Source organism: Mercenaria mercenaria, chromosome 2 (assembly GCF_021730395.1).
Source record: "Mercenaria mercenaria strain notata chromosome 2, MADL_Memer_1, whole genome shotgun sequence".
NCBI lineage: Eukaryota > Metazoa > Mollusca > Bivalvia > Venerida > Veneridae > Mercenaria > Mercenaria mercenaria.
Genome location: NC_069362.1, coordinates 45,322,692 through 45,342,910, shown reverse-complemented (window position 1 = coordinate 45,342,910; position 20,219 = coordinate 45,322,692). Strand labels below are relative to the sequence as shown.

Genomic DNA, 20,219 nt, shown 5'->3' with positions numbered 1-20,219 from the left:
TCTTAGTTTATCAATATTTTATTGAATTTAATATATACAATGGGATTGGGCACACGTTTGAACAACATTTCTAAAACCCTTTCAAAAAAATTAACAAAGCAATGGCAACTGCCAGAAAATACATGTAGTTTCTACATCAAAAGTGTACATGTGTATGATCCTAACAAAAACAGTTGTTAGTAATTACAGAAAGTAAATGTTTCTTAACATCTGATGTCGACATTCTAGAAAACATCATACACATATAATAAAGTATACAGTGTTTTCTTAAAAGCGTTTGAACTCTTCAAAGAAATGCACTGTTTTGAAGATATACAACTTGTAATAAAAACTACTTCGATGATTCTCAAACGTGTATGCCATAAGTTACACATGCTCCAGCAAAGTAAAAAGGATGTACACCATTATTAACAGTAAGTTTTGAAAGAAGAAAAAGGTTTGAGTCTACACTCCATTTTTAAATTATTCCATAGCCTTATTGTAGACGGTATTAAAGATTTATTAGTTAATGTCAATCTGTTGTTTGGTAAAATATATGATTTTCACTATTTCTTTAGGGACAAATCTCTTACTTAACCAGGGGAAAATTTTTACATAGGCGGGTAATGCAACTGTGGCAGGGTGAGAAAATGTTCCGATGCTCTATCAACTGAGCTACCCGGTGCCTACACATTTTCTCCCCGTTCTAATATTCAAGTCCTATATCGTGACAAACTCTCCCGCTCCTTCAATTTATAATGGGACAGAGAACAAGGTGATGATCTCAGAGTACAAACAGTCACGGCACCACGTTGGGCGCCAAATGTCACACGGTGAAAAATGTGCCGCCAAACCGAGACTCGAATCCGGGGCCTTGGAATAATGTTCTGATGCTCTACCGACAGAGCTTCCCGGCCGCTTGCACATTTTCTCCCCGTTTTAATATTCAAGTTCTTTACCGTGACACATCTTATAGAAAGTAAAAAGTTTAACCTGTTTTTTCGTCTTATAGAATCACAGCCTGATTCAAAATAAAGTCCTTTTTTCACTACAAAATATTGGCAAACTACAAACATTTCTAGCCATTTTTAACTTAATTGATTAAAATAAGTTACTGTTTCGAGAAAGCAGCCTTCACGTACCTCTGAAGTACACTCTAAAACAGGAGTAAAACTGTTGTATATATTTTAGCTTTCTTCAGACATCAACTTTCTTCATACAAGATGTGTAGATATTTTAATGTGACATGTCCACTTTGCTTCAGATGAGATTGTGACTTCAAGAAATGTGTGGTGGTCTGTTGTGTTCAACATTGCCAAACTTGAAGGGAAAAGTTTGTTTTTGATAGAATTACTAATTAACAACATTTCTGTTTTATTAGGACTAAAACCTTTTAACCGGCTGTCTGATGTTTCTGTAATGTGTATTAATATTTTCCTGAATAGCAATTAAATACAAAACTCTTAATGGATGACAGAGGTATGAACCGGACAGTGAAAGAAACATATTGACCTCTGACATCCAAGTGTGACCTTGACCTTTGAGCTAAGGGTCTGGGTGTTGCGCGTAACCTGTCGTCTGATTATGGGAATTTTTACTGTGGGAAGAGCACATGGTCCTTTTAGAGTACCTTTAAGTTAAATCTACAGACTTTAAAGTGATGCATATCATAATAATTGTCAACTAAAGACTTTAGTAATTGTTATAACACTGCACACAATATGTGTATTTCTTACTTTCCATTTGCATGTACACCAACTATCATATATTTTCAGAGTCGTTTTATGATCATCTTTTCAGTCTAATAACCTGTGTGATATTATTGGTTAACGCAGTATTAAAATATACAGAAACAGCTTATGTATAAAATAAAACGAATGTAGACATATATCAGTAGGTTCCGTTAATAGACATAGATGCTATCATATTCTCAAGCGTCCTCTAGTTATTGATCGAAAATTATTTGCAGCCTCAATGTCACCTTGACCTTGACCTTGACCTTGACATTTGACTTACTGGCCCAGAAACAGGAGGATCATCTACAGACATCAGGCAATCATCATATGGATTTGTGGATTATAATGCTAGGCCAATGAATTCTCCAGTTATAAATTGGACACTGTTTTCAGTCTCACGGTAACTGTGACCTTGTCCATTTAACCTACTTACTCCAAAACAATAGAAATCATCTAGTGACCACATGAATCATCATATGACGTTTGAATACTATATGTCTAACTGTTCCCCAGTTATTGATCGGAAACCATTTTCAGTCTTAGTGTCAATGTGACCTTGACCTTTAGCCTACTTACTCCCTAAACAATAGGATTCATTCATTGATCACATGCAATTATCCTGTTAAGTTTTATCAATATAGCCCAAAGCATCCTCTAGTTACACTTCGGAAACCAAAGATTGACAGGCCGACAGATAGGCAGACCGACCGACCGCCGACATGAGCACATACCAAGACAGCATATTTTGGCCGAATACCCGCTATATCCCTAACATTCAATGTCATAAACGTAGACTGTATTATGATTCTCCAAGCTTACGAATAACTGTTTCTTTGATTCGTCTACAAGTATGCATAAAGGAGACCAAATTTCATCTGTGAAGTTCAAAATTGTTCCTACAAACCTATAATTCTCATCGTATTGCTGTATGTTATTTGATTCATAACCAGACACGAAAATAGCATTCCTAGAGGAAAGACTTATACCAACAGCATTTTTCAGAAAGGAATCATACATATGGCTAGTTATCTTTCCATTTCTATCAAGAACAATCATTCCGTTGTCTCTGTCTGCTATGTATATATTGTTTGTGCTAGAATCAAAAGTCATTTTTCGAGGAGACGTAAAAATTCGTCGACCGGTATCGTCAGTGTCAAACATACAGATTACGTTACCTTTCATATCATACTTTCTAATATGGCCTGCATCATTGTCATAGCCCCCACCGCCACATGCAACATAAAGGTATCCGTCTTTACAGCAAATACCTTTGCATGGAACACCCACTATGAAGGATTTTCTCAGTGTCATTACTTTTGCATTGTATTTAACAAACTGTATAGTTTGTCTGTCATATATTGTAACAGCTAATTCTTTTGACATTGAAGTTTTACATACACCCCACGATTTTCCTTGGACTGTTATGCTGTCCAGTTCATCAAGTAACCTGCTAAACCGTTTTAATCTATTGTCAAACGTCATGACCATAGTGTCATCGTCCAAAATTATTATATCACGAACACCATAGTCAATTTCTTCGTCATTATCGACAGTTATAGTATGATACCCTTCCTTTGATATTCTGACAGGAAAGTTAGCAGTAACTAGTCCGTCGAAATTGTCAAGACTATTTCTAATACTTTTGTCTAATGAAAAACTTAGTCCTTCAACATTGAGAACTTCTGTGAAAATCATATGTTCTTCTTGTTCAATAACTCTTCTTTTCATACTAACAAACACTTCTGACTCGCTCAAAATATCTATCTCTTGCACAAGTTTTGTTACTTTGTCCAATGATTCATCTATATGGCTTGCAGTATCATTCATTCTTTCTGTAATTTGCCTATACCTTTCATTCACAGTTTCAATCGACTTACTCTCAAGCTCTTCTATTTTTGAAACTAATTTTTGCTTGTAATCTTTTATTTCATTGATAATTTCAGTTTTAACATTGCTCAGTGTTTCTATTTCATCTTGGATTGACTGTGTAATGTCCTCGTATACTGTTTTGATCCTTGTCATATCCTCCACGTAGTCTTTGTATTCTTGACTTGTTCTGATATCTTTAGCCAGCTTTAGAATGTAGTGAACGTCTTTGCACTCTCTAAAAGTAATACATTACAAATTGTCATGGTATGTAGTATAAAAGGCCTATCTCCGAATGGATGGACTAGCAAATCAGAAAAAAAGTATCATGCTGTTCCAAAGACGCGGTTAGAGTTGATTCAAAAAAGGATACTACAGTCTACAAATAAAGTTGACAAAAAGAAAACGTTTGAAACTGCCAAGACAAACCTAAAAGAGATATGTATAAAAAGGGTAAAAGGAGAAGATCAATGCTGACAACGTTTCACATTGCAAACAGAGATATTTTCAAACTGAACCAATATTTTTTTTCCTTTTAGAAATGTACAATAAACGATATAAGTTTTATGTCCGTCAACATATATTACCTGCTTAAAACTCCAATATAAACTGGGCATCACATTGTCGGGAACGTAATGTAATACCATGTGTGCTTATTTAAAAACTATAAATTTGCATGCTTATTTATATGAAACATCAACCAGAGAAAGATATGCTGAAATAAACATGACAACTAATTCCGTGCTCATAGAGAATAATACACGACTGTCTTTTGAATGTAATAATAAAACGCAAGGCTCTGCCGAGCATTTTAACATTCAAGGGCCTCTACAGTCAAATGGCTAAGATCGCTGACTTCAAATCACTTGCCTCTTTCCATGTCTTTGTGGGTTCGAGCCCAACTCGTGGCGTTGAATTTTTCAAGTGAGGAAGCCATCCATCTGGCTTATGGAAGGTCGGTTATTCTACCCAGGTGCCCATCCATGATGAAACAATGCACGAATGGACACCTTGGGTTTTCCTCCTCCGTTAAAGCTAGAAAGTCGCCATATGACCTGTAATTGTGTCGGCGAGAAGTTAAACCCAACAAAAACAGTCAGCTCGACCAACGTCTTCTGTATTTAAAACGACGTAAACGTCAAATGTCATTACACTAGTGTAATACGATTAAAATACAATTTATCATTTTAGTGGTATACCGTATAGCGGTTTAATTCTGCGGGTTTTTATTTCTGCTTATTCTGCGGGTAGAGGCTGTCACGCAGAAATAAATCCGCACATTTGAAATATCAGCAGAATTTTTGACGCAGAAATAAATTTTGATATTTCACTTAATATAATGACCCGTTATCTTTATCTTACGAGTTTAAATTTTCGTCTGCTGTCAAGTTATTCACACCGTATCGACTGTACTTGATTTGTTTGTTAAAGTATCAATATATTTCTACGAATGACTTGTTACCGTTTCAGGCGTGTAATCTTTACAAGTGTATATCACAAAACACGATAAGTTTATGAAAAGTTTGACAAATGTTATATAAATTTGGGAGAATAAAAATGAGAAATTCGCGACATTTTGAATATGTAACTGAATGGACTGTGAATGGACTATGTACTAGATTTTGCATTTACGTATATTTATTTATTTTTATTTTGTAAATAAATCGTATTTGTTTCTACCAGCAGTTTTACATTTTATGAAAACTCTGATTTCTGATCATGCACGGCAACGACAAGAAACCAGGATTTAAACATAAATCAGCTGCCCTAACTTTACTGTCCTGGATTCCGACTTAGACATTGCCACTAAGACATAACTGACGATAACGATATGCATATGAGAGGTTAATTATGACGTAGTAAATGCAGTAGCTATGTTCCATGCGCAAAATTTTCTTCCGGTTTATGCAAACCGCAAAAATTAATTCCTTCTTTTCTAGAAGGTCGCAGAAAAAAAGACGCAGAAATAAACTAGGCCCATTTTAGGACAAAACTGCAGAATTTTTTTTGCCCGCAGAATTAACCCGCTATACGGTAACAAAATGTGATGGCTTTATTTCAATCCTACCTACAGTTTATTTTTAAACTGTATCCACGTTATCATAGATTCCTATATTCCTTTTTCATAACATGCGTGACCACATATAGGTACCAGCTAAATCAAATCAAATTGGAAACCCAATTTGTTGCAGCCATTTCGCAGTTCAAATTGCCTCAAGTTCTAAAATCGAAAATATTATAGGAGGTTGTATACACTAGCATGTGTATGTGCGCATGCCCAACGTGACCAATTACGACAACGTTGACGACAAACTAAATGTGTTTGTATATTTATTCTTCCGAGAGAAATTCATTAACCTGTCTCTGATCTGATACTTAATATTTGATAATGCTGAAATCATGAAAAAATTATCTCAGAAACGCTACAAAACATTGTTGCCTCAAAATGACGTCATCGGCGTCATTACGTTACGTGTCAGTTACCGCGCAAAAAAAAAATAGCTTTTATTTTGAAAGTACGTAATTCTAAGCATATTGTTTCTTTGAACTACATTGTATTTTTAAACAGCAGCTTTATTATAGTCAGGTGGTTTTGCTCCTGAAATAAGTTAATAGTTATGAAACAAAGACCTTATTCAAGTATTAACATCCCCGGTTCATCTGGATGTTGTCTCCAAAATTATATAATCATTATATGCAAACTATAAAGGTCAAAAGGCCATGTGTTGAAATTGATATTTTCACAACATTATCGGCACTGGTGCAACGATTAATGAATTATTTTACATTAAATAGGAATAGGTTTAAATAGACCATACACTTGTGTCTAATTAATATATTACGAGTCCCTCGAAAAAGCATTCTGGTTAAAAGTTAAAGGGTATATATACTGAACAAAAGAGCTAACAGCCATTTGCTAATTTTCCAATATATTTGCAATTTCTACTTAAAATTTCACATACCTTTAGACCAAAGTGTTGTGAATAACATAATAAATTTCAAAAATATCAAATGATGCAGTCATGTAATTTTATTCAATTTACTACTTCATTCAATTTGTAAAAAGTCACAAAAATACACATAATAGCTGTATTTTAGGAAAACGAGTGAATACCATTTGTAAGAATACGAAGTGGTCATACTAATATTTTTTCTAGAGAATGGTTAAATATTTCACGAATGATGAATGCCCTTTTAGAAAAGGCACGACAATGAATTATTTTTTCATTCTCTTGCCAAAATATGTTTCTGTTTTAAGTATGTACATGTAAATTATAAACATTTTTGTTTGTTTTTGTGACTTGCCAAAAATTGGTTGAAAACGTAAAATCAATGAATATATCTAAAGACGTGCTTTGATTTTGTTGAAAGTTCGGCATTTCATCAATAGCATATTGTTCTGAGATATTGTTGAAAGAAGTACTTTGTGTTATTTTGAAGATACTTGCAAAATATATGTCGGGTTAGCTGTTGTTGTTGTTTTTATGTATAATTTATGTTGGTTATATTTATAAAAGTCTTTTATGTAACAGATTAAAACCGTCCCAATAATTCTAAATGTAATATTTACATACATGTTATATAGAAATACTGTTGAAGTTCACGTTCTGACAGGACATGCCGTAAGTTTTAAATGTTTCTTTTAGTTGCTTTATTTTCATTTGGGGGAGGGGGGAGGGGGAGAATATTTAAGCAAATATTTCTGATTTCTCGTTAAGATAATTTATCTCATTTTACTGATGCAATCAGTTTTATCATACAGCTTAAATGTTACATATTTGTCAAAGATCACAGTAAATTGTGTAAAATATGAATAAAAATGGTCATATTGCCAGCTGAAAAGATACCTTATCGTGCGTACAAAAGGGTATAATTTATCAACTACAACGCTTACTGCTTCTGAAAAACATTCAATCACGTTATATTTGAAAGAACAGAAATTATTCATTTTTTTTCTTTTTAGAAGGGTGATTTGATATCTTATTACATCGTATGATAAAAGATCATTGTGTGTTCAAAATAACGCTTTAACACCAATAAACACATATTCTTTAAACAAAGATTCAGGATCTAGGCTTGTTTAGTTATGCAAGCTATGCAAACCTGAATACCAGTACCCCGCTTCAATGTACAATTGTTTGTCCAATCGCCTATTGTATTTAACAGAAGGTTGTTAAATGGTTCTCTTATGAACCAGTCCCTTAACCTATTTCTTGAAAAATCTTTTAAAATTTATTAAACCTATAAGGTGACTGGGGAAAATTTTAAATTGACAAAAAGTAGAGTTATAGAGTTATGATTTCTTTTCCAGTAAATGTATGTGTCCTTGTTTGCAGTTTATATAAACTTCCTTCCATAGACAAATTTTGATAAAGGCAGATATAATAATTCGCTAAGTAAGCATGATGAATTTTTCCTCACAACGTACCTTGTCGTAATGTGTGAAAGTTCCACAAAATCCCTTCGATAATTTTTGGAGTTATTCTAACACAGACACATTAAATAAGGGAAGGTTATGAAGAAGAACGCAATGTTTAATTATGGTTCTTGTACATAAGTTTTCTTAATGTCCTCTTAGACTAGTTTTTTATGCAGATCGAATAAATTCCCTTCAGCACTTTAGAATTAAAGCCAGGACAATTCATTTAGATAAAACGACCTAAGTCGAAAAGTGAGCAAGTTACTGTTATGTATCTTGAACACAGCACATTCCCTTAATGCCTTCTATCTTTGTATTTGTATTTGTATGCATTTACCTTCCCACTTTTACACCGATTTTATATCTGTCTATACCAATCGTAAATTCATGTTTGAGTTACTTGGAAAACTGATGAAAAACACATGTATTGAACTGCATAATATAAAAGGGAAGTAATTTCATTTACCAATAAAACAGAAACTTAATTTGAGTGCATGTGAGGTTGACCTTTGCACATGTCACATTGTTTGCAATGGTGAATATTTATACCAAGTTATGTAAATAAGGTTTCATTCAATAGAAGTAACAGACCAGACAAAATACCAAAATGTTTTATATCCAGGTTTGACCTTGACCTTAGGCTAGAGATCTGGATTTACATGGGACAAATAAAATTGCTGTGATGTATTGTTCTTTAAAATGTGCCTCACTTCCTTCAAACATTACTTTTTTGGTGGGGGCCGGGGGCTCCATAGCCGAGTGGTTAAGGTCGCTGTTATCAAATCACTTGCCCCTCACCGATGAGGGTTCGGGCCTCACACGAGGCGTTTAATTCTTCATGTGAGGAAGCCATCCAGCTGGCTTACGGAAGGTCGGTAGTTCTACCCGCTCGTAATGAAATTTTGCACGGAGGGGCATCTGGGGTCTTCCTCCACCACCAAAGCTTGAAAGTCGCCATTTGACCTATAATTGGGTTGGTGCGACGTTAAACCCAACAAAACATTACCTTCTTGAATTTGGGGCGGTAGAATTTCATTCGGGACTTAATATTTAAGAATTCACTGACTGCTTGACAATCAAATTGATAACCATATCTACCTGAAATCTCTTAGTCTGTTGCATTAGGTCTCATTAAAATATTAGCGTATTCATTGAAGGAACAACATCAGACGCAAGTAGCATGCATATGCAATTTCTTCTGACTGGAATACAAATAGTTTTTAGTCTGTAACTTTTCTACCAATAAAGTAAAAAAACATATGTCCAGAGAATTTAGTAACTCTTTGCTGCTATCAAATGTTTATCATATAATTGACCCGTATTTGAAATGTGTGTTTGAAATGTGTGTTTTCGCAGTAACGACCAGGTAACATAAACAATAAAGATACATCTGTATGGTAACGTATGTTTTAAGTAGTGTCTGGGAATATACAAACAAAAATTGCAAAGCAAATATATGTATTATGCAAGTTTTCAATGAGCGATGGTGTTGGCTGTACGTGCGAGTCGCTAAAAACATGTACATTACTAGTTATACTTTATTAGTTAATTAGTTAACTTATGATTACAGAACAATATTCAGTCAGACATTGCTCAAAGTTTGGTAAATTATGAAAAGGGGCATTTTGTTCATTAAAATTATGTGAAGTGAAAGTGACTTGTAAAAAGAACTGGCAAATATAAACAAAAGTAGAATTATACCTGTGTTATTCAGTACATGTTTTAAATTACAAAAGTAAATAATGTAAGCAGCATTGGTTTATACGTCACAATGGAAGCATGTTCAAATAAAAATGAACCCAATTTTCTATAACGATACTTACGATAATTTATATACAAAAGATGCGAACAAAGGGAATATACAGTTATCAAAGATCATTTGTTGTGCTGTACGATATATATTAATGATAACGTAAGTGTCAAGGAGCTGAGGTCGAACATTTGATATGTGTTAAATATGAACATCATACAGTAAGTATCAATCTCTATGTCTATTGCTGAAATGCTTTTTTAAGTTGAACAATCCCCTAAGCAAGTAGGTAACCAGAGACTTTTTGACAAAGGCTTTATGATTATCAAGTAATGGTAATCACTATCAACTGATGCCAGTAACGAAAGTACTATTTAGACGACTGAATAGAATGCCAAGATAAAAATGCTTTTAGTAGTATGTCAGTTGCCAGTATAGTCTTTCTCTACTCTTATTTAAATGGAATGAATATTTTCCTGATAGTAAAAATGAGTAAACAATTTAACACCATAGTGTGCCTCATTAGTCACATTCAGGGTTTAACGTTATGGTTCAGACAATTTATTTCTATATGAACATAATTTACAAAGTGAACGAGATAGACTCATGATTTTTATATTCCGCAGTTTCTTTTAACGGCCTTAAGTTTATCATTGTGTGAAATTTCAACAAAATCGATTTGATAGTTTTGGAGTTATTCTTTGGAAAACAAATGTTATATGAAAGTTTAATAAAGGAAGAGAATTCAAAATGAAAGCTATGTGAATTTATTGTACTTGTACAAAGTACTTTTCCTTTACTTCCTCCCTGGTATCCTTAATCTTTCTATGAAGTTTGAATAACTTTTGTACACCACTTATAGATTAGTATTTATAGTATCTATAGATTGATATTGTCTCAAAGTGAATAGATCATGTGCATGACCTTTTACCCTATTTTCAGACATTGTTTCTATTTGTCAAGTTCTATTTTAGCTTTGCATAAATTCTAAATGACTAAAAAATAGTTTCATAATACATGTACATTTGGTGAACAATTTTCTAGAAAAGGTGAGAGTACATATTCATTGAAATATAAGCTACACAGAAAAATTGCAAAATCAGAATTTCATAGCATGGCCTTTTGACCTCTCTAATTTCCATAAAAAATTGTTATGCTTTTTGAAGATAGATATCAAAGTAACCGGAAAGGTTCAAACTTAAATAAATATGTTGTCTTCGGGCATTAACATGTCTGACCTCATTGGATCACTTTTAGGGCACTTTTGTCACTAAGACCACCTGACTATTATTAACCGAAATATTTTTAAAAGTCTTTAGTTCTGAATAATGGTCAATATTTTGCGACGTTTCTATAGTTAAATTAAAATGTGCGGAAAAATAAGAAAATGGACGATGGTAAGAGATGTTATTGGAAATATAGTTGGGTGAACGGTTACTTATTACGGCCATTTTTCAAATAAAAATTGGGCAGTTTGATTTGTAATACCTATTTTTCCGTTTCCGTTGATAATTTGGTACTTGTTTACTTAAACTATGCTGTAAAATTGTTCAAATGTCAGTAGAAAATAGTGATTTCCTAAACTGAATCAATGTTACCATGGAAATGAATCCCGTAGCCTATATATCTAAATGTAAAATTCAAAGGCGTTGGCACTGGCCTGTTTAAGGTATATTGCTGTAAGTTGTTTAAGCTTTGAAATTTGTTGAAATAAATGCAAACATATCGCTGACTTTAGAAATAAAAAGCTACATTAAACGAAAAATCTATGTTGCATGGTTACTTTAAACGTTAAGATAAGGAGGGTACCATATAAAGTGTTTGGTATTCTGCTAATAATATTACCCTAATATCCAACGTTGGTCATTAACAGAATGGCAATGAAGCCGTCAAAAAACCCGTTATCATACATAAATGTTTAAAATGAGAGAAAATGCTTTACCACAGAAATACGAGCCACGCGATATATATATATATATTAGTAAATTATCTTCTATGCAGAAATGAATTGAAAAGTGTTAAATATCAGTATTTTCCTTCTTCTTTATAAATGAAATATCTTTGGAGGGTCATGTACTTCAAACCTGGATAAAAAAAAATGTACTTAAAGGCACAGAGATAAACGAACTTGAAATTGTTGCTGCCAAATTATTAAATTACTCGAAATACAATACGATTCAGCTTATTTTAATTTACCCTGATAACAAGGTATACTACCTCCTTAACAAATGCAAACAAAGTCGTAAATTGTATGTCATAAAATGTGCGATAGCAATTACAGTTTTCATTGCTTTTAGCAAGTACAACTCCAAAAAATAAACATACATGTACTTAGTAGGGACATGGTAAACAGAAAGCATCGTCTCTATGAGATTATAAAAACATTTATATTCTTTTTCTCTCGTAAACGTGTTTTAATGTAATTAATTTAGGTCCTAAACTGACTGTACATACTGTATTATGCGTAAAATATTGTTTGTTTCTGGTATCCCGACCTACCCTAAATGTTTGGCCCGACCCTAAATGTTTTTATGGCCTTGGAGATTTCCATGCTTTACACGTCGTCAGTGATGTTAGAAATCTAATTACTAATGCTCTAAAGCCATAACTCCCTTATTTGTATTAATTGTTTTACAAAAGAATAATTTCTGAAAAGTCTCCCTTAATAAAAAAAAAACAATACAAAACACTCCGACCTACCTACCTAAATACTTTTTAGCATGTTACCGGAAACCAAGAATTTATTTTTCGGCCTTAACAGTTTTAAACTAACACATCGATATGTAATCACACGTTGCAAGCGTCTTTCTTTATACAACACGGGTTTGTCCAAATCTTGTTAATGTAAAAGAATACTGCCATTTTTACCTTTGTCCACTGTTAAGAGAACATGGATAACAGGTAAAACCCTATGTAATGATATCATGTAATACATAGAATGTAAAAGAAAGTTAAAATACCTGTGATCGAGTGCTATACAAACTGTACAGCAGACAACATCATGTTCACCACAGAACATCTTAATCATTTCTTCAGGATGGTTCTCACAAGGCTCATTTGGTGTTGCTGGCGTTGATACATCTGGTGTCCCAGTTTGAACAGTCTGTTTCGGTTGAGAGGTCACATCTTTTATTAGGTGTCCTCTTAAAGCCGGAAATTTGTTGTGTTCGCTGAGACATTTCTTACAGTAATACAACTTACAACTATCACAGTATTTATGTGCTTCCTTATATACTCCAGATTCTTCGCAAGGGGAACAGTTGTAATCATAAATTTCCTCAGACGTACCGAGCACAGTTTGTGACAAGTGTCCTCCTTCCGCCATGTTTACGCGTTCAAAAGCGAACACTTCTTTAGTTTCCCATGTACAAACACAGCTATATAGCAACTATTATTTATCGTTCAACAAGTAAAGATAGGCGAGTATTTACTTAAGATATTAAACCTCGACTGTGCTATCGTTATCAAAGTATGAGTAGAATTGATCTTCAAAATGAAATGTAACCAGGAAGATTTAAACGGTAGATTAAACTCTTTGTACAAATCCTTGATATGATGTTATAATTATGAGAGTTGTGCAATGGTACAATACGTAACACATAAACTAATTGCTAAGATCTTTTAAAATTTCAAAAGTATAGGTACAAGTACCGCAGAGTATTATGGCGTTTAAAGAAACAGTAGAATAACATAAGATTAAGTCCATATACTAACTGAAACATGGCATTAATAACAAGTAATTATGTTAAAATACACTTTATTTTAATATGATGAAATGTTTTTGCAGCTCTCCTGTGATATTCTAAAGAACAATTATCTTATACATCATCTCAAAAAGCATCAACCGGCAATAATTACGGTATTGATCTATTTAATGATACTGCCGATTTTATGGGAATATAGTTTAAAATGAGAAAAACAAATTTGCACAAAGAATGTAATGCAAAATAATAAAAAATATTGGATGACTGTACGATTCGAACTGTCAAAGTTATCTCAGGCTACAAAATTATCAAATAGCCATCCATTCATCCCCTGTGCCAACAAACCAACTTTAAGTCTGTTTTCGTGTATTTGTTTTAAATGAGAATGCTACCGATGGTTTATTTACATACAGCTAAACTTAAAAACGCTATAACTAAGAGTGGTATAGTACGTCATCAACAGGTGCGCACAGCACTTCCGGATGCGACTTTTTGTGTCAAAATACCTCGATTCGGTTAGTAAACTTGCGATTATTTCACTGATAACGATCGGATTAGGAAATGACATATAGTCTCTAGTTTATCACTGACATTTGCATTTTTCAAGAAAGCCTTCCGTTTAAGAGAACATTCGTGCACAGTACACTTGGTGGAAACACATCTTCCCATCCGCCGCACCATCTAATGTCGCACAAATAGAGTGTCTATAACATTTCTAACGAATCAAAGCCTTGATGGTTATTTTATTATGCCAAGCAGAAGTCAGCGATACTAACAGTTCTCTCAAGTAACCTAAACTTTGCCTTACCGGTTCAACAGCTGAATTGATGCACTCCTCGGCTCACTAATTTCCAGCATGACGAATCATATTTATAAATGTGATCATACTAACCTGAACATTTTATTATTGCCGTAAACAGTTGAACCAGTGCTAGGAAAAGATAGTCTGTAAAGCATTTTTAAGATATTATTGAAAGAACGAGGCCCATTTTGAACATTTGTTGATTACCTTTAACGTAAACATATATGAAATATTTTCACTGCATTTTCTTATATTTGTCATTTTATGTGTATTAAAGACATAACTTCTAGTCTGCATCAATCAAATTGTCAGTATAATTTAAAAACGCTTGCCGAGTGATTTACTAAATGACATAATTGACGTATTATGTTCGAAAAGCTGTATGACAGAACACTTTGATATATGAAGAACATCCTCTTTCGTACGGAAATACCAAAGACACAGGTTCTTACGCTCACTAGGTCACCGTACCAAAACGATTTTGTCATTTGCTATAGAACTACTAGATATGTATGTATTTATATAAATTATTTATTTCCAATCATTTTATAATTGTAACATGTTAGTTAAATTTGGACTTAGACACATTATTACATTTAACTTGGTTTCCACTCTAAACTTTAAAAGATAGTTTTGACAGTATTTCTGGAAATTTTATTAAACTTGCATATTTACAACATTCTATCACAGCGAATTATTCTAATATATTATTTTTGTAACGCGTGTTATCGAAATTGGTCGAGTATGTTAGTATCGATTCTGAAGTTGAATTCAAGGCAAAGACTGATGTGGAAAATATTATCATGCATTGATATCATCGAATGTAGGACAAAATCCTCACTGGACAAAATCCCCCCCCCCCCCCCCCTGTGAAAATATCAAGTGGATAAAATCTCCCTGTGATAACATTTTTTATTTATCTTTTTATTTCGGAATGGAAACATAATAAACATACAGTGAAAAGAAAATATATAAATAATTACTGCAGGTATAGACCAAGTATGTTTAAATTTATCAATTTGTTAACATCTAGTTACTCAAAGGCTACTATATAATGAATAAAGTTCCGCAGAAACGCTACAAAACATTGTTGCCTTAAAATGACGTCATCGACGTTATGACGTTACGTGTCAGTTCAGGCGATATGGTTTCATATGTGTATATTTAAAATATTTCAACTAAATAAACAGATCGAGAAAAATTTATTTCCATTTCTGCTCGGCGACTTCAACTACATAATAGATGTTTTACTGAAACCTCGTATGACAATATTGCTGCTTGCGTTACTGTGTTAATATGAAGATTCTATTCGACTAAACTAAACTTGATAAAAGAGAGCCAAAGAGCAACCCAAGCCTTTCTAATACATCTACGTGCCAAGTTTCAAAGAAATATCTGTTGTGTGGTTGAAGTAACTGAGCAGAAATGGAAACATTGTTTTCTCAGTGTGTTAGTTTTTGTTGGAAATATTCTAGATATGTGTATATTATATGTGAAACCATATTGCTTGAATCATTCAAGATGCAATTTTATTTTACATTGCTAGGAAATAATGATAACTTAGAACTAGCAATATTATGAAAAATGTATCATTTCTCTATGAACACATCATGTATTATACAAGAAAAGAAAATGCAAGTGAATTTTTGCTTTCATGATTTTAATAATCTTACTCAAAGAAAGAAAATCATAAAGACAATTAAATTACCCATTGATGTTCTAAAATAATAGTTATAAGAAAACTAGTGCAATGTATGGCAACTCTAGGAAACTTAACATATTTTATTTAGATTTCTACTTAAAGAATATTAGCAGCTGTCAAATAATTATGCAGAATTGAAAACAAAAGAAAATGCTTTGCAAACAAATCTTTTCGGAATTATTAGCGGTTGGAGTCTTATATTAGTATTGGACACAACCATAATAGATTAAGTTAAAAAAGGAATCCGTGTTTAAAAGAGGCTCAATTAGCTCGCCTGGGTCTAAAGCGAGAGCTAATTTGAGTCATGTAGCTTCCGATGTCCGTCAGCATGCACGTTCATACGAAACAATTTCTCCAGAACTACTGGAGAGAATACAACCAAATTTGGTAGGTATTAATATGTGTACAATTGATGGTCCTCACCCCTTTGGTGACAAGGAACCGGGAGCCTTCATATGACTGTACTGATAGTCATTTCGTTCAAATGACTTAGACTTATCCTCGAGCAGTTTATTCATGAAATTTAACAAAGTTTGATTGAAAACTTCCTCTTTTTGTAGTGATACAAAAGTGTACAAATGATTGCATCGGGTCCGGGGCGGGGCAGCTTAAGGGTAATAAGAATTTTCCTTCAAACGACGTCTTCACAAGATTTGATGGTATCCATCTAAATTTTGCTTGAAGAATCCTGCCAGGGGGCGTGATAGCAAAGCGCGCTTCATTACCTCTCGTGGACAGACTTATTTATACCTAGTCTGTTATTACTTTGCTTAGTCACTCTATGTTTTCAAAGGATCTTATAAATATTGTTTTTAGTGCTATGAACCTATTGTAGGCATGAGAGGAGTGCACCTCTTATTCCTACACGCATCGTGATTTTGTTGTAGATGTTTTCGTTTTTAGTTTGTGACATTTTTAATCAAACTTTGTATTAATTATACATCGTGTGAACTCCTTGGCCAAGTCTTCGTGTTTCTATGACTACAAACCTGGCCGATCTGGAAACAAATGAAGATGGTTTTGAACACAACATTTTCCCAGTTTCGTACGGGGAATTTGCCAGTTCGGGAATAGTGAAAAGTTTAACTAGTTTGGAAATTTGCGTCTCAACTGTTGATACATGAAGCTATGCGTGATTATTTTCAAACCACTCAACTATAAATAGATAGTGCAAAAGGGACAGTTGAAATGACTTTGAAATCGTTTTCTGGCGCATGTCACAGTCCAATACTGTTGATTGAGTTAGGCAAATATTTTCCTACTTTCGGTTTGGTGTTGAAATCAATATTTAGAGATGAGCACATAGTGTATTTAATCTTGATTTAGTCCATCCTCGTTGCAAAGCCAATTTCTTTTGTGGTCAGGTGTCCTGAGGATACGAGTTTTTCTAAAACGATGTACATGGTTTTAAGTACTTAATTTGAATTGCTTCCCTTTTTATCGATTTATCCGAAACAACATTTCGGCACAATGATTCCAGACAGTAAATTGAATTAGTTTTGGCAAAACTTTTTGTCAGAAAAATTATCATGGTTTATCGATATCATTGTTCTTGAATTTAAAATACATATGGGTGTTTTATCGTCAACAGTGTAAGAACGATAACAAAAAAATCTATGTATTTTGAATGAGACAATATGAGTATAATATGGTGTGGTGATGGATGATGGCAACGTTCCATCATTACAGTAGGATCGGTTGTAGTATTTCTATCAATGTTGCTTTATCATTTTATGAAAAAACGTCAGTACATGAGAAGAACGCTACGTAATTCAAATAAACAGACTATTTACTTTTACTACCTTTTGATGAAATCAGTGATTACATTTTGTCAGAAAATAAATATGGCAATTACTTTTACAAAGTCAGTGTGATCTTGGCGGAGAGTGGAGCATTGCATATTCATACATCATACAATATTATGCTCTTGTAATAAAAGGTGATGGAAATCTAAACGGAATTGCTTTTATAAACATTCTTGGTGGAAATCATGAAAAAAAGACTTTTAAAGGTATATCTATTTTTAGCTCTAGCGGCCCCTACATGGACCAAATGCCTCCATTTGAACAAACTTTGGAGAGGACCATATAATGATGCTACAGACCATGTTTGATGAAGTTCCATCAAGCGGTTCATGAGAAGAAGTTGTTTAAATATATTTCTATCTTTAGCTCTAGCGGTCCCTAAAAGGGGGAAAAGTGCTCCCCCACCCCATTTGAACAAACTCGGGACCAACTTGATAGAGGATCTCAACAGGATCCACAGACCAAATTTGGTGTTATTCTGACCAGTAGTTTCAGAGGAGAAGATGTTTAAGTGAAAAGTGACAACGGACGACTGACGCCGAACCATCCACCTTTACTAATAGCTCACCCTCAGCTAAAAACGTAGACATAGATCCAGTATTAACCACCATGTCTATTAGAACGGTATAATAAAGAGCTGTAATGGAATCAGATATAATAAAATCTGTAAGAAGATCATTTTGAAGGTGACAGAGGTGTTCTCTAATATGGCAGTGATGTGTCCTTCGAGGTTCTTTATGACAAGCGTTAGAATAAGTATGGATTTACACCTAGCCTTGTCCCCTCTTAGAGTCAAACAAATTTCGACATGTTTCCTTATTGCTACTGGAAACTCGTAAATTGAATTTTAGGGTTTCTCCTAAGAAATGTTAGTCTGAAAACCCTGCATCTAAGAACATGAATTTTTTACAATAGTTACATAAATCCTGAAAATCGCATGTATCAAATATCAGATAAGAACCGCGAGGATACTGGAGATCATTCAGTGTTTACTTTGAATAATGCGACTTACATGTGATTTGGCCCATGGTAATTTCATTTGATGAACATTGCAAATGATAAGCGACAACGTGAAGAAAATTGTAAAAGTCAGATAACTTGATGTAATCCAAACCAGGAAGTTCCGAAATCGTGTTCGTCCAATAATCCCGTATGACCACCAGTAACACAAGTAGCGTTTGTCCAAGCTTTCAATGTATTACATAACGTATAATTAACAATTGAAAGAAAAAATCATCAGTTCTGACTTCGTTTATAGTTCAAGAAATTAGAAGTTCAGTCCCACGGTTTAAAGAAAATCGATAAAAGCAGACCTTATTTAGCAGGGTCATTCCAGCTTTTAACAAATGTGTGCAAACTTTACTCAACTCTTCTGTTATTGAGCTGCATGTTGAACAGTCTACGAAGCAATTAGAATAAAACTGAAATCATGTTTAAGGGCACTTAGGATATACCACTTTGATAGTAATAATTATGGCTAATTTTGGTCATTTACATCATAAGTAAATCCTTAACTTAAGGTTGATAAAAGATAATTTCCTTTGGATTAGTCCTCAAACAATTTAGTAAAATTCATAAACTAGTCAAAATTAAGTTATTTCAAAACGACATAGCTATTTACATTCTTTCCTAATGACATAAAGGAGAATTGGATGTTGATTTAAATGTCTAAAACTGTGCTCCAACTGTATAAGCCTTTATTCTCAAAGTTCTCTACGTTTTTCATAATTATAACAAAAAAAATGATAGGGCAATGGGTTACTCATCAAAATTGAACAATAATGTGATACTGTGCACAATATTTATTGTCTCAAATTATCGGTATGAAAGTCAAACAATTGATAGAAACAATTTTCTCTCAGTATGAAAGTCATACAATTGACAGAATCAATTTTCTCTCTGTAAGAAAGTCATACAACTGGTTGAATCAGTTTACTCGCAGTACAAAGAATGTCATAGAAATTACTAAGAAAGTCATACAAATAATGTGATTCAATTTCTCTCAATAAGAACGTCATACAACTTGAATAACTTTACTCTCAGTTAGTAAGTCATATAAGTAATTTAATTTACTCACTTTAATCAGTCACACAAATGAATGAATCAATCAATTTACTTTCAGTACGAAAGTTATACTGCTTTCTTAGTAATACTGCTGAGAGTATCAACTAACTCGCTGTACTAAGAACGTCATCAAATGATTTAATAAATTTACTCTCAGCAGTATTAAGTAAGATACAGATAATTCAATCAATTTAATTTCAGTAATAACGCCATCCAACTTATTGGATAACTATACTCTCAGATAGAAAGTCATACGACTGATTTAATCAATTTACTCTCAGTAAGAAAGTCATATCATTGATTCAGTCAATTTACACTCAGTAAGAAAGTCATACAACTAACTGAATCAATGTACTCTCAGTACGAAAGTCATACAACTCATTTAATCAAT

The 20,219-nt window shown here is 33.4% G+C and overlaps 1 protein-coding gene across 1 annotated transcript; it reads right to left on the bottom strand.

Annotated features, from left to right (window-relative positions):
- Window positions 1–13,334, bottom strand: LOC128555089 (uncharacterized). The gene is made up of 2 exons (XM_053536493.1): window positions 12,712–13,334; window positions 1–3,819 (listed from the first exon to the last, which is right to left on the bottom strand). Exons 1-2 carry the CDS (start codon window positions 13,074–13,076, stop codon window positions 2,484–2,486), a joined length of 1,701 nt encoding a protein of 566 aa, XP_053392468.1. The 5' UTR covers window positions 13,077–13,334; the 3' UTR covers window positions 1–2,483.
- Window positions 13,335–20,219: the final 6,885 nt, after the last annotated feature.

Excerpts from the sequence above, each read along its gene's own strand:
- LOC128555089 (XM_053536493.1), bottom strand. The coding sequence starts at position 13,076 with ATGGCGGAAGGAGGACACTTGTCACAAACTGTGCTCGGTACGTCTGAG. Across the intron at positions 3,820-12,711 it reads TGTATAGCACTCGATCACAG|AGAGTGCAAAGACGTTCACT; the intron begins GTATTTTAACTT and ends TATTACTTTTAG.